The sequence below is a fragment of the Pleurodeles waltl genome, chromosome 6 (assembly GCF_031143425.1).
Source record: "Pleurodeles waltl isolate 20211129_DDA chromosome 6, aPleWal1.hap1.20221129, whole genome shotgun sequence".
NCBI lineage: Eukaryota > Metazoa > Chordata > Amphibia > Caudata > Salamandridae > Pleurodeles > Pleurodeles waltl.
Window position 1 is genome coordinate 1,402,540,676 of NC_090445.1, and position 14,580 is coordinate 1,402,555,255.

The 14,580-nt window shown below is 47.0% G+C and overlaps 1 protein-coding gene across 2 annotated transcripts in view; it reads left to right on the forward strand.

Annotated features, from left to right (window-relative positions):
- Positions 1–14,580, forward strand: part of VPS13D (vacuolar protein sorting 13 homolog D) — a 2,230,750-nt gene that overhangs the window by 1,570,719 nt on the left and 645,451 nt on the right. For both annotated transcript variants that reach the window (XM_069240741.1, XM_069240742.1), the window contains one exon: positions 2,827–2,935. In XM_069240741.1, coding sequence (XP_069096842.1) covers positions 2,827–2,935 — 109 coding nt within the window. The remainder of the gene's footprint in view (positions 1–2,826; positions 2,936–14,580) is intronic.

The following is a 14,580-nucleotide window of genomic DNA, read 5'->3' on the forward strand; positions in this document are numbered from 1 at the left end:
ACCTGTGTTGCAGAGTTGTTGGATGTCTGTGGGACAGCAGACCACACCAGCTGGTCGGCGTTGTCTTGAGATGCCTGTGGTTACAGTGGAGTGACTCCTTCACTCCAAGGGAGATTCCTTTGTGCTTTCTGGTGCAAACAGAGTCCTTGTGACCCTGAAGGATACACAGCCTTAGATGTTGCAGAATTATAGCTAGATCAGGAGATACCATGTTGCAATAGGAGCCTTCCTACCAGAAGGAGACTTGTTCAGTTCCATCGCAGGCTAGCAGCGGTTCCAGAGGCCAAGAGCACAAGATGTCTTGGTGAGAGTTCCTTGGAGAGTCTTGCTCGATGAATCTAAGGACTCACCCACAAGGGAGCCCCTTAAGCAACCCTAAAAGAGGGTTGGTCACTCTCTGAAGTGACCCACCTATCAGAGGGGGTCAGGGACGTCATATACCTGGCCTAACCAGTCAGATGCTCCAGTCAGATGCTCCAAGGGGCCTCTGCACATTTTATTTCCAGGATGGCAGAACCAAGAGGCCACCTGGCAGAGCTCTGTGCACCTCCCTAGGGGAGGAGGTGGACAGGGGGTGGTCATTCCCCTTTCCTTTGTGTAGTTTTGCACCAGAGTGGGAACCGGGGGTTCCTGAACTGGTGCAAACCCGATTATGCAAGGAGGGCATCAAATGTGCTATTCAGAGCAGTCTGGAAGCGCTCATAGGTCACCCCACCCCTTAAACATCCAGTACACAGGACAAGGTGGTCACACGTCTCCCTTGCAGGAAATCCTTTGTTCTGCTCCTCCGGCCTGAGCCTGAATCACCAGCAGGAGGGCAGAACAGTTTCTGGGGTCAGCAGCAGCATGGGCTGGAAGCTAGATCCTGTAAGGTTGCACAGGCAGAATTAGGGGATCCTCTAAGGAACCAACAAAGTACATGGTATCTTGCAACTCACACTGGAATCTATGTAGTTGCATGATTCCAAAATGTTTGATACCAAACATGCCTAGGTACGGGGAAGCCATTATGTAGTTGGCCCACTCATGTTGACCAGTGTCCACTACATACCTTAAGATGGCTTCCCGCACTTGCAGAGTCCAGGAATTGGCCTGGGTCTGTTGGGGCATCCTGCTCATGCAGGGGTACCCTCACAATTAGGGACTTGCACCCTGTCCTTGGGCTGAATTGCCTACAAGTGGCTCCAACGTTGCCACAGGGTCTGAACGATGCCACCCTACGACATGCGCAGGGGTATTGCTCATCAAAAGTTGCGGATTCCAAGCTGTTGCCTGGAAATTCTAAAGCTAAGGAATCTGCAGCTAGCTACAGTCTCTACCAGATAATGCGTTACCGAAGGTAAGTAACTTGTTTATCAGTAAGTTTGTAATTTTTTGAGACTTTTGTTGTTTCTGCTGTAAGGGGAGGGCCTTGATAGTCATCCGCGTCCAGCACATTACCACTGCACCGGTTTAATGTGACACATGATGTTCACATGCAAAGTGGATTTTCTGGACGAGCAGTGATAAGACTGTACTTGTTTATTACTTTAAGATTGATTTCCTGGCAGATAAAGCAATGCGTTCAGATGTGAAGGCCATCTAGCCTGGGTAGAAATGGGGTGGGTGGAAGGGAGAAAGAGGCAAAGCGTCATCAGGAGACGGAGCGAGTGAAAATATGAGCACTTGTGTGGAGTGCTAAAAGAAAAAAGTAGCTCCTAAAAAAAGAGCAGTCATTGGACACAAGTACTTGCATGCAGTGGACAAATGGGGACAAAGGATATGAGAACAACGGTGGAGCGAGCAAATAGTATGCCTAAGGGCGGGCTGAAGCCCACATATTGTACACAATATGTCTCTTCAAGACAGTGCATTTGCTGTCTAGCGGAGACCTAAAATCCATTAAGTACTCCGTCCCCAAGAGCCAACCCAGAGCGAAGAGCTCTTCCTTCCACAGCAGTCCGGCTCCGGGGAGAAGATGGGCCACTGCACTCTGCTTGTACTCAGCACCACGTGTGAGGGAATGCACTTGCAGAGATGAGCGTGGGTACCCTAAACAATAGTTTAGTCTTCGCACCAGTGACTAAGGAAACCCCAGTTTAAGGGTTTGAAATCGATACCAAAAGCAGTGAGTAGTATGAAAACATCACAGGCAGTTTTCAACAGAGAATTATACATTCATAAAGAAAAAACACTTTACTGTTCCAGCGAAGAAAGAGGAAGTGCCTTTTCTTTGTCTATGACTAGAAATTTGCTAATGGTGGATAATGTTGAAATTTGAAGGGTTCATGGGATATGTATATTTTAATATTTAATGGATATATACGTTGTTTATTTGGCGCTGATACACATACATGGAAAGAGGATGCATAATCTGAGCCTCCGGTCATGACATAGAACTGCTTTCCTATTAATAACCGTTTTCTTGGCAGTATCAATTCTGTTTATAATTCAAAGATTTTTAGTCCTCCTTGCAATGTGTAGATTTTCAGACTGATATTGTTAAATTAAAATAAGTTTTCGGGTCGTTAATGGACTAATTGTCCAGAATATTCTTGTGAAGATTAGTCTTTGACTAACAAATTTCCTCAAGTCATCTAATTCATTGTGGTATTAGTCTATGCAAGCGTGGGCACTGCATACAGGACATTATGCTTATCAAGTGTAAGTGCTGAGGCTATCGTGTTCATGCGGACACGTATTTGTGCATCCAGTGATTTAAAAATGTACCTGTCAATGTAGTGCTATGCTTGTCATTCAGTTCAGTTCTGCATCTTTCCTGCGAATTATCATACAGTTAATTGGAATGTATATTCTGTTTGCATGGAAATTGCTGTGCTATTTTAGTTTTGAAGAGGAAACTGGCAGACCTGTTGCTCCACATAAAGATGGGTCACGTGCAGAGCTTGTCCTCGATGTCGAACCGAAGACACAAAGAGTCATACTTAAGAAAAAGGTATGCACCCTCTGCCATAGCAGTTTTACGATGTTTCTGTGTTGTATAATATAATAATATCTAGGTGTTGGAGCTGATTAGTTTTACTTTCTGTACAGTGCCTTTTTCAATTGGATTGCTTACACTTTCTTGTTTTATATATTTTGTAATTAAGAGATTGTATTACTTTCTCAGGTATTCTGTTCAGGTACCACGGTGCCAATTTTCTGAGTCTGTGTGATAACTTTTCAGGCTCCAGACACCATAGTTTTACATTTCTAGTTGTAAAAACTTTGTCAAAGAAAGGTGAACGGAAACGTTGTTTAATGGTCAAAGGTAGGTATGAAATGAAGTCTCTGCGTTTAAAAATGTGGTTGCTCCTTCTTGGACCTCGAATCATTAATACCCAATTGTGTACTACTATCGTATGTCCTTCTTTGGGGAACTGCTTTAGTTATTGTTTCGACTGAAGTCTGTGTGTGCGCCTCCAGAGAGTTGAAAATATGGCAATTTAGGCCTCTTGTCAAAGTCCCCTAACCCGGATAAGATTTAGAATAACATATAATTATTTACAGACGGTTCCCTTTAATTCATTTAAATCAACGAAATTAGTATTTTTTCCTTACTGTGGATCTGACATTAAGTTCTCTCTTCGGAAAATAGACAATTAGATCACAAAATGACTACAATTCATATTAAATCAAAATTAAATATATGATGCAGCATGCCTATTGGTAAATTCTAGTTAAAGTAAAACAAAGTGAAATGTCGTCATTTAGGAACAGTAGCAGGCACCACTAGGTAGTTATACTTAGGGCATAGTTTCCATAGGAAAGGCCTTTCTTTGTTTCTTTAAAATCCTTGGCTCCTTTGGCATTGGCTTCTTCATGGATAGTTGTGAGCAGTTCCATCAGGAAAAAGGGGGGCCAAAATGTGTGATTTCCCATGTTAATTCCCACGTTTGTATAGGAGTTTTGAACGCGACTACAGCCCGAACTGCTAGGTGTAAATCCGTTCAGTAGTTTAAGAGCAAATTAAAGGAAAACCAAATTTGTATATCTAGAGGCGCAAACATGTCACAAATTTTCCTGATCTCGTGCAGAGATCTGATTGTCTGCGAACAGTTCAGCCAGGAAGCGTTGGCAACCACTTTGAGACAGCTGAGTGCCAAAAACAAGCGTTAAAAAAAGGAGGGGGGGGGCAGGGTGTGTTTATTCTAACCCGCTAAGGGCCTTGGTGCAAGGTCCCCCTGGGGTTCTGCCAGGGCAACAAAAGCATTAAAAAAACAACAAAAAAAACTCATGGTGAAATTTGCAAATATTTGTGTATTTCGCTATGGATTGAAAAAAATAAATAAAAAAGCAATAGCGGGAGAACTGGATGTCCCAAGTCGCTGGGGCATTACATGGGCCCTCATCTTAGGGCTTTGAAAAGGCCTGAGGACCACCACCATCCCAAGACTACCTGTACAATAAATGCAGGGGGGCTGCATAGGCCCCCCCCCCCACCCAGGAGGGGTTCACCACTACCTCCCAGGTCAAAAAACAAGGATAGATGCAAGGGTGGGGCGCATGGAAACCCAATCTCCCCCACCCCAGGGCTCTGGTGACCACCGCCTCCCCGGGGCAATAAATAGAAGTACTGATACGGGGGACCGTGCAGACCCCCCCCCACACCCCCCCCCACACACACACACACACACACACACAACCCTCCTCCCCAGCCAGGGACCACCATAATAATAAAATTGTGTTATGAGGGCAGGGCAGGCAAAGAGATTAAACTGTTGACCTGCATGCAGGGAGCTGCATTTACAGCAGTGCTGTCTCCCACAGGAGGCGGGGAGCCGACCAGGGCCCCGGGGGCCTTCAGGCTCCCCCGCTGTCCCTTCTGATATAAATATTTTTTTTAAATGTGCTTCCATGGAGTTCCACCTTGTAAAGTTATATGATGGAGATGCTCTAGGACCAATCACATTGCAAAGTTACAAACACACAAGGTCACTGGAGATATTTCCTCTGCATTCTTTAGGCAGCTGTAGTGTAGGAGATGCACTATAAATTTACTCAATGAGGTAGCACTTACTAATTAGCCAGTCGAAAGTACTCCAGTTAGGTAGTCAATTTGCACACATTTCTGGCCTCCTTTTGGATAAAGATGCAGGTCAGGATTCAATCTGGCACGATGCTCATTTCACAGAAGTTAAACTCAATGGGAAGCATTTACAGACATAAACAAACTAGGTGCCCAAGTTGAACCTCCGGATTCATTCTTGCTTGATGCTCATTTCACAGAAATTGAAACCTCATTGGGAAGCTTTACAGATATAAGCCATGCAGGTGCCCTAGTTGAACCTTCACTTCTGTAAAGTACTTAAATTTCTTGCGTATGGTGAAGGCAATGCAAGTGTTTTTTCTTTGCATTTTCACCATGACATGTTATTTGTAAACCTTGATGGTGGGGTTGGGTAGTTACAGGGGGTCGCTGCAGGGCCAGGGTCGCTACACACATTTGGGTGGTTATATGGGGTTGGCCACGGCCAGAGACCGAAGGCCGTACATGGCACAGGGTTGGGTGTTTATAAGGGGTTGGCCACAGGCCCTGCAGCCAATCCTCGACGCACACAGCCAAAGGCTGTGCATAGTGCGTGGTTGGGTTAACGTATGTTAATTAAATTTACTTTGTTATAAAAAAACATAGAAATTAACTGGAAAACACAAAGTTTACAGGGACAATATCGTCTGGCTCACATTTGAAACGTACAAAACCATAGAAACTCACCTGTTATAGTTAGAGTTATTTCAAGTAACTATATCTCGTGCCCTAAGGTAATTATAACTTTTTCTCTCGTGATGCACTGCTAATTACCACACATCATCTGATAGAGACATCTAGCCGCAGATTCCTTACTTCAGAATCTTCCCCAGGCGAGAGCCTGGATCCAGAAACTTTTTCCATAGTACATCTGCGTGACAGTAAACGGCATTGCACAACTCCGTATAGATGTCGTCCAACGGATGTGATGTCAGCAGAGTCCACATAACCCGTTCACTGACACTCCGATGTCAGTTTCTTCTGTGACTAATTTTGCACTCAAAACATGGCGCCACATGTAGAAACACACTATTAAAACAGTGTGCTAGCACAAAAGACACCTCTGTGTCAAATAATCACCAAATTCTTAATTCAAGGTGTTGATTTCCATAACAAAATCTTCTGAGACCAAAGAGAACTCAGTTCGCAGAATAGGGGAGGATGGAAGGGTCGTTAAAGAATCTGCAGCTATATCCTGTCTCTAACTGAGAATACATTACCGAAGGTAAGTAACTTGTTCTTATAGCATTCATGGCATCTTAAATAATATCATTGATAATATCAATGTAATATTTGCAGTAGAATTTTTGAGCAAAAAACTGTGCATGGTGGTGGCGCGAGATTTAGTTACCTTAGGGTTACTTAAAATAACTCTAACTATAACAGGTACATTTCTATGATTTGGTAGGTTTAAAATGTGACCCTAACCATAACATCACATAACCTTAAATTTTAAAAGCAGAACAAATAATCCTCTCTCCGGAACGGGTACAGCAAGCTTCGGGTGATTTTATTAAAGCAACTGATGGAGTTTTTCGGCCACAAATGGCTTTGATCACATGTCCAACAAAGCACAGTGCTATCCTAAAAACAATACAAGTGGAGCTAAACATAGAAAACAGATTGGGTAAAAGTGAAGCGTGTGCCATCTTGGAACTTTCTTCCAAATAAACAAATGTGAATGACATTAGATATACAACAATGCTATTTAGAAAGCACAATACAAATTACAAGGAGTCTGGCTGAAATTCTTTGTGGACAACAATAAGCATGCTAATATAGAACCACAATATGACCCAAGGAGACATCCATGAAAATGGGTCCTAAATATGTCAAGGAGGTGTGGTAGTCAGACAGGCATGTTTTCTCAATTCAACAAATAATAAAAAATATATAACATGAAAAAGTGCAAAAAACTGAGATCAGACCAGACGGGTGACCTCCTACCTAAGCCTCCAAGAGGCCCTGGGAAACCCCATCTCTCGGGCAGTCTTTTAAGTAGTGGGGAGGGGGCTGCGAGCCCCCTCCCGGAGCCATAAAATGGTCCAGGGGACACCATACCTGGGGGCTGGCTCAGCGATAGTATCCTGGGGTCCCCAACCCCCAGGACACTGACTGTTTCCCTGCCCCTGAGAGCCAGCAGGGAAAATTCAAAGTTCTCTCTCAGGACCATAGCACAAAGTTGCTCCAGCCCGTTGGGAGACAAAAGTTTTCCCTGCCCTGCTCTCGGGCGGGGAAATGCTTTGATCGCTCCCACCTCCTGGGAGCAAAAGAAAACTGTTCTCCGAGTTTGGAGCAATGACGGCTATTGATCTTCCTGCAGTCCACAATAAGGGACGCATTCTGGGGTGCCCTGAGTGGGCACAAACCACAAAAAAAAAGAAAAAAGTCCAAAAGCAAGGACTTACGGCATTCCCCGGGTGGACACTGGGGCATGCCATTTAAAAAAAAAAAAAAAAATGCTGGGAGTTGTTGTGGCATGCCCCAGGTGGGAACTAGGTCATGCCACTTTGTAATATTAAAAAAAAAAAAACCTTTGCCCCCGGGGCACCAGACACTGCTTAAATTGAAAACAAAAATGGCTGCTCCTGTGTGGCCCTAGGGCTGCTTGCAAGGAGCCCCCCCCACCCCCCCACCCCAAATAAAAAAAACAATATTTTTAAGTAGTCAATAATAAACATTTTATTGTGTGCATTATTGAAATATACATTTGATTAAAATATTGGTAATTATTGGAGAAAGATTATAGATCTGTTTTATATGTTGGATGTGGAGGGTTAGAGGAGGTTTTGGCTGCCTGTGGGGCTAGGTCTGCCATAGTGTGGCCAAACTCTCTCTGTCCATGGCTGAAGGCTGTGCGATGTGTTGGATTGGCTGCCTGCGTGGGTAGGCCTCAGGGTCTGGCTGTAGGCCATGCCCTGCAGCCAGTCCCATCCGCGCACAACCAAAGGCGGAATGTGGGGTTGGCTGCCTAATGGGGTTGGAGTTGGCTGTAGGCCAGGCCTTGCAGCCAACACCACAATTCCATTCCATTCCGCTCCTCTTTGAGCCCCCCCCAAAACACCCTGCCACACTCACAGGCTATGCAAAGCGGGGTTGGCTTTGCTTATGGTAATAAAATATTACTTTACGTTTAAATAATAAAAAAAAAAAATTCACTGAAAAAACAAAGGTTAAAGTAACATTATAATTCAAAAAAGACAAAAAGACTTCTAGCTGCAGATTCCTTACCTTTACAAATTCCAGGCATCAGTTTGGAATCCACAACTTCTGCTGAGCAATACTCCTGCGCGTGCCATTGGGTGGCATCATTTAGATCCGCTTGGTGTCGTTGGAGCTGTCTGTAAGGTCACAGTTGCCTATAAAGGCACCACCCAGTTGCGTGTCCATCAGTTATTTTCCTTCCGCGCCAGTTAAGCGCAGATCTGTAACAGAGCTCCCCTACTGTCTTTTTTTGACAGGCCTTTTTCAACCTTTTTGTCGTGTTTTTCGTCTGTGCCAAGGATGACTTTGAGGAAGACGGGATTCAAGCCATGTGGTGGTGCCTGCCATTGCATCATGTCGGTGACGGATCGCCATCATCTCTGCCTTTTGTGTCTCGAGCACGACCAGGACTCCAAGTCATGCTTGGACTGCCTGGTCAAGGCTCCGAAATCTTTGAAGGAGCGGTCCCGAAAGCTAATCGTGGCCCAGCAGTCGACATGGGTGCATTACTCCTTGGATATCACGGTCCTGTTCGAGGAAAAGGTTACGGGACCGCTCCAGGAGCCCCAATTCCTCTTCATCCTTCTCGAGGACTTCCGGCATACGGGGAAGAGGCACAAGAAGAAGAAGAAGAAGTCAAAGCAGACTTTGACTTTGTCTTGCCCGTCGTCCGACAATGCAACTCAGGAACGTTAGCATTCCAGGTACAGTTCAGTGGAATCGTTGTCAGGGCCAACTCTGCGCCTTCCTCCATTTCCTCGCTCAGTTGAAGGAATTTTACAAGGCCATGTGCCTTGTGTTTGAGCGGCCGGCCCTGCTGGAGTGCCTTTGGGTCCCGTGGGTTTGGCAGAAGCCCCATCAGTTTCTGCGCCAGTGGCTTTGGCCTCGGCTTCGATGGGGGTCTCGCGGATCTGATTCCGGATCCGGAACGGCACAGGCTTCAGACAGTCGACCTTCTCTGGCACCACTCCTGCCGCCACCGGTGGCGCAAGCCCCATTCTCATCACCGATGGGCCAGAACGAAGTCGCACAACACTGATTTTTTATGGTGTCCAGCGGTGCCAGATCATTGCCTGATCATTTCTTCAATCAGCCAGACACTGGTGAGGAATGGGGGGGTCTCAGGACCCTCTGGAGTCCCATTTGGAACCTATGGACTGGTATAAGGAGCTATGAGAGGCCAGTAGACTGGACACATCTCCAGATACTAGCATGCTCTCACCTCCTACTGCAGCTATGGAGGAGGGGGCATCATACGCAATGGTGATGCATAGGGCAGCAGAGGTCTTGGACCTAGATCTGCCTACGGTGCTGGTCAGGACTAACCTCCTGATGGAGGTGCTTCAGTTGGGGGTTTTCACATCAAAACCAATGTTACCTTTAAATGAGACCCTCACAGATGTCCTGCTGCGGACGTGGTCCAAACCCAGCACAGGGGCTCCTGTAAACAGGACAATAGGCCTCCAACATCACCCGTATCCAGGTGATCCTAGCTTCCTCATGAAACACCCCACCCTGGAGAGCTGGGTGGTCCAAGCCTCCACTTCCCATGGCGCCTTCCCTTACGCTCCGCAGGATAGGGAATGCAAGAGGCTGGACCAGCTTGGGAAGATGTTTTCTCCCTCCAGCCTGGCATTGAAGTTGGTAAGCACCTCATGCCTATTGGGCTGTTTTTCCCCATACTTTATGGGATACGGTGGCGCAGGTGCTGTCTCAGGTCCTGGGGACGTGCAGGCCACTCTCTCACAGGCAGTCAAAAATGGGAGGGATGCAGCCACGTTTACCATCAGGTGTGGATTGGTGATGGCTGACTCGCTGAGAATAGCGATTTCATCTACAGTGTCCCTTCGGCGCCATGCCTGGCTTCGTACATCTGGCTTTTTGGGGGATGTCCAGTGAAACCTCAAGGACATGCTTTTCAATGGGTCCCACCTATTTGGCGAAATGGCAAACTCTGCGCTGGAGCGCTTCAAGGACTCCTGGGTTTCAGCCAAGTCCTTGGGTCTCTTGGTGACCCCTCGCAAACAGTCTGTCTTTCATCCCTTTTGAGGCTTCAGAAGGGGCAGGGTACCACAACACACACAGATGAGCCGCCATCCTCCACCAGGCCAACATCTTGCACGCAATGCAGTCGTAGTGCCTTCATATCCTGAGGGTCTGGCCACAAGCTATCCGCCAACCAGCCCCCTGCCTCTGCAGCGTCCAAGCCCTCCTAGTGTATTTCCACAAGACCATGTATGTCCAGTTGGATTCAATATCAACTCCATTACTGGCGGTCCATAACATGGGACAAATGGGTCTTGCAGATCATATTAGAAGCGTTGTTCCCTCTCCTTCCAGTTTTTCCCTCCCCCCAAAATTTGGCTAATGGAGGATCACTGGGTTTTGCTCCACAAGGAAGTTGTAGCACTCTTTGCGAAGGAAACCATTAAAAGAGTCCCAATATCAGAAGTAGGCAGTGGTTGTTATTCCTGCTACTTTCTGATACCCAAAAAGAACAAGGGTCTTTGCCCTATTCTGGATTTACGGTTTGTCAATCTCTTCCTCAAAAAGGAGAAATTCACAATGCTTACTCTAGATCAGGTGTTGTCTGCCTTAGACCAAGGGGAGTGGATGGTAGCGTTGGATTTGCAGGATGCGTATTTCCATAACCCCATCCTGCCTGCCCATAGGCATTACCTGTGGCTCAGGGTAGGCCACGAGCATGTTCAGTTTACCGTGCTCCTCTTTGGCCTTACCAGTGCCCGTCAGGTGTTCACCACATGATGTTGGCGGTAGCAGTTCATCTGCGCAGGTTAGGGGTTTCAGTCTTCCCCTACCTCGATTGCTGGCTTGCCCCGGGCTGTCGTCTTCCACCTCCAGACTACGGCGAACCTCCTGCATTCGCTGGGGATCACTATAAAAGTGCTGAAGTCACACCTGACTCCCTCTCAGATGCTCCCTTTCATTGGAGTTGTTCTGGAAACAGTGCAGTTTCAGGCCTGTCCTCCTGAGCAGCGAGCCCACGATATTCAGGTTATGATTCAGATGTTTCGGCTTCTATCCTGGATTTCGGTGAGACAGACTCTGAAGCTGCTGGGCCTTATGGCCTCCTGCATCCTGTTAGCAAAACATGGCAGATGGCATATGAGGACTCTGCAGTGGGACCTGAAGTTCCAATGGGCACAGCATGAGGGAAATCTTTCAGACACTGTTCAGATCTCGGAGGGAACTGCAAAAGACCTGCAGAACGCAGCTGCACGTCTCATCCTCAACCTCCCTCGCCACGGACACATATGCACCCACCACAGATCCCTACACTGGCTGCCCATCAACAAAAGGATCATTTTCAAAATCCTTGTCCACGCTCATAAAGCCCTCCACGACACTTGGCCGGCCTACCTCAACGAACGAGTCAACTTCCACATACCAACTCGGCAGCTCCGCTCTGCCGAGCTCGCCCTTGCTACAGTCCAATGCACCACCTCCGGCGGCAGATCCTTCTCCCACCTCGCCAAGACCTGGAACTCCCTCCCCACCAACCTACGCAAGACCCAGGACCTCCTACCCTTCAGAAAGCAATAACCGCCCCCCCAGCGCCTTGAAACCCTACCGAGTGAGTAGTGCACTTAAGAAATTATTTGATTGATTGATTGATTGAGTAGTAGTTAAAGAACTGAGATTGGGTTAAGGCAGACTTCTCTCTCTTCCCCTACAAGATTTCACATTAGTGACAGATGCACCACTTTTGGGATGTGACAGCCATCTGGGAGAGGTGGAGATCAAAAGTCTCTGGTCTCCGGTGGAATCTGGACTCCATATCAACTTGCTGGAGCTCCAGGCAATCTGGCTAGCATTTCTAGGAGGCTGGCCTAGTTGTGTGGTGGACATCCGTGGTGTTGGCACATCACATTATACCAGGTCCATGCAACCCTTATTAGTGAATGAAGACCGTGCCTAGGAAGCCAGGGCTCTCTAGAGGCAGCTGTGGATGAGCAGCCAAGGCTTATCTAGGAGGAGTACAAAGAACTTGCAATACCACAGGAGTCACACAGTGGTTTATCACACCTGAAACAACTACACAGTGCTGCAAAAATAAAGGTACTCTATCATAGTAACACTGAACTAGATTACTTATAGGCAGTCCCCAAACTATAGGTAAGTACTTACTATATATATATATATATATATATATATATATATATATATATATATATATATATGTTCGATGGCATGTGTAGCTGCAGATACACATGCTGTGCACAGTCCGCCATCTGGTGTTGGGCTCGGAGTGTTACAAGTTGTTTTTCTTCGAAGAAGTCTTTTCGAGTCACGAGACCGAGGGACTCCTCCCATTTCGACTCCATTGCGCATGGGCGTCGACTCCATCTTAGATTGTTTTTTTTCCGCCATCGGGTTCGGACGTGTTCCTTTTCGCTCCGTGTTTCGGGTCGGAAAGTTAGTTAGAATCTCGGAAAAAATCATCGGTATTGTTTGCGTTCGGTATCGGGTTAGTTAGAACAAATCAACACCGAATTTTGAAGAGCTCCGGTGGCCCTTTGGGGTTTTTTCGATCCCCCGTCGGGGCCTGGTCGGCCCGGCCACGTGCGACTTCAAGGCTGATGGAACGGACCCCATTCCGCTTCTGCCCAAAATGCCATAACAAATATCCGTATACGGATCAGCATCTGGTCTGTAACTTGTGCTTGTCCCCCGAGCACAAGGAGGATCCTTGTGAAGCCTGTCGAGCGTTTCGGTCGAGGAAGACGCTGAGAGACCGAAGAGCCAGGAGACTACAAATGGCGTCCACGCCGACAGGTCAAGAACGTTTCCAGGAGGAAGAAGAAGCTTTCTCCATCCGCGAGTCGGATTCTGAAGAACTCGACGCCGAAGAAACACCCCAAACCGTGAGTAAGACGTCGAAAATCAAGACTCACGAGAAGTACACAAAAGCCCAGGGGACGCCACCGCCAACAGGCCATGGCTTAACCCGAAAACTAGGTGACCGATCCAAGGCACCGAAAAAGGGCATGCTGGTGTCGAAGTCATCCGACTCCGGTCGAGATACCGCCACACAGCAACCTCGGAGCCGAGACAGCGGCTCCGAGAAACTTCGGCACAGAGACAGCGGCACCGAAGAATTTCGGCACCGAGACACCACGCCGAAAACAAAGAAGGTTTCTTCGGAGCCTAAAAAGACTTCCGAAAAGGTTTCGGGTCCGAAACATCCAGCCTCGGAGCCGAAAACTAGTTCCTATACAGAGGAACAAGGATTAACCTCCCAATTACATAGATTTGGAGAGGAGCTTCAAGCTGTAGAGTCTACACGCAAAGAAGGCTTCATATTCATGAGGACACAGGGAAGATAACCACTCTTCCCCCAATCAAAATAAAAAGGAAACTTGCCTTTCAACAAAAGGACAAGCAACCACATTCAAAAGTGGCAAGGAAAACAACCCCACCACCGTCTCCACCACCGTCAATACATGCATCACCAGCAACAACTCCACCACTGATGCACTCACCAGCTCATACTACAATGAGTCAGGATGATCCTGATGCATGGGACCTTTATGATGCTCCAGTGTCTGACAACAGCCCAGACTCCTATCCCACAAAACCGTCACCACCTGAGGACAGTACATCCTACACACAGGTGGTCGCAAGGGCAGCCGTATTTCACAATGTCACCTTACATTCTGAACCAATTGAGGATGACTTTCTGTTTAACACCCTATCCTCCACCCATAGCCAGTACCAAAGCCTTCCCATGCTCCCAGGAATGCTAAAACATTCAAAGCAAATATTTCAGGATCCAGTTAAAGGCAGAGCCATAACTCCAAGGGTGGAGAAAAAGTACAAGCCACCGCCAACAGATCCAATCTATATTACAACACAACTAACACCAGACTCAGTAGTTGTCGGGCAGCTCGTAAGAGAGCCAACTCTCATACCTCAGGAGACGCACCACCTCCAGACAAAGAGAGCCGCAAATTTGATGCTGCGGGAAAAAGGGTTGCAGCACAAGCAGCAAATCAATGGCGTATTGCCAATTCACAAGCACTTTTGGCAAGATACGACAGAGCTCATTGGGATGAAATGCAACATTTCATCGAACACTTACCCAAGGAGTTCCAAAAAAGAGCGCAACAGGTGGTAGAAGAGGGACAAAGTATCTCAAATAATCAGATACGGTCTTCCATGGATGCAGCAGATACAGCTGCAAGGACAATAAACACTGCAATCACGATAAGAAGGCACGCATGGCTGCGCACTTCAGGGTTCAAGCCGGAAATCCAACAAGCTGTGCTCAATATGCCATTTAATGAACAGCAATTGTTTGGGCCGGAGGTTGACACTGCCATTGAGAAACTCAAAAAAGACTCCCC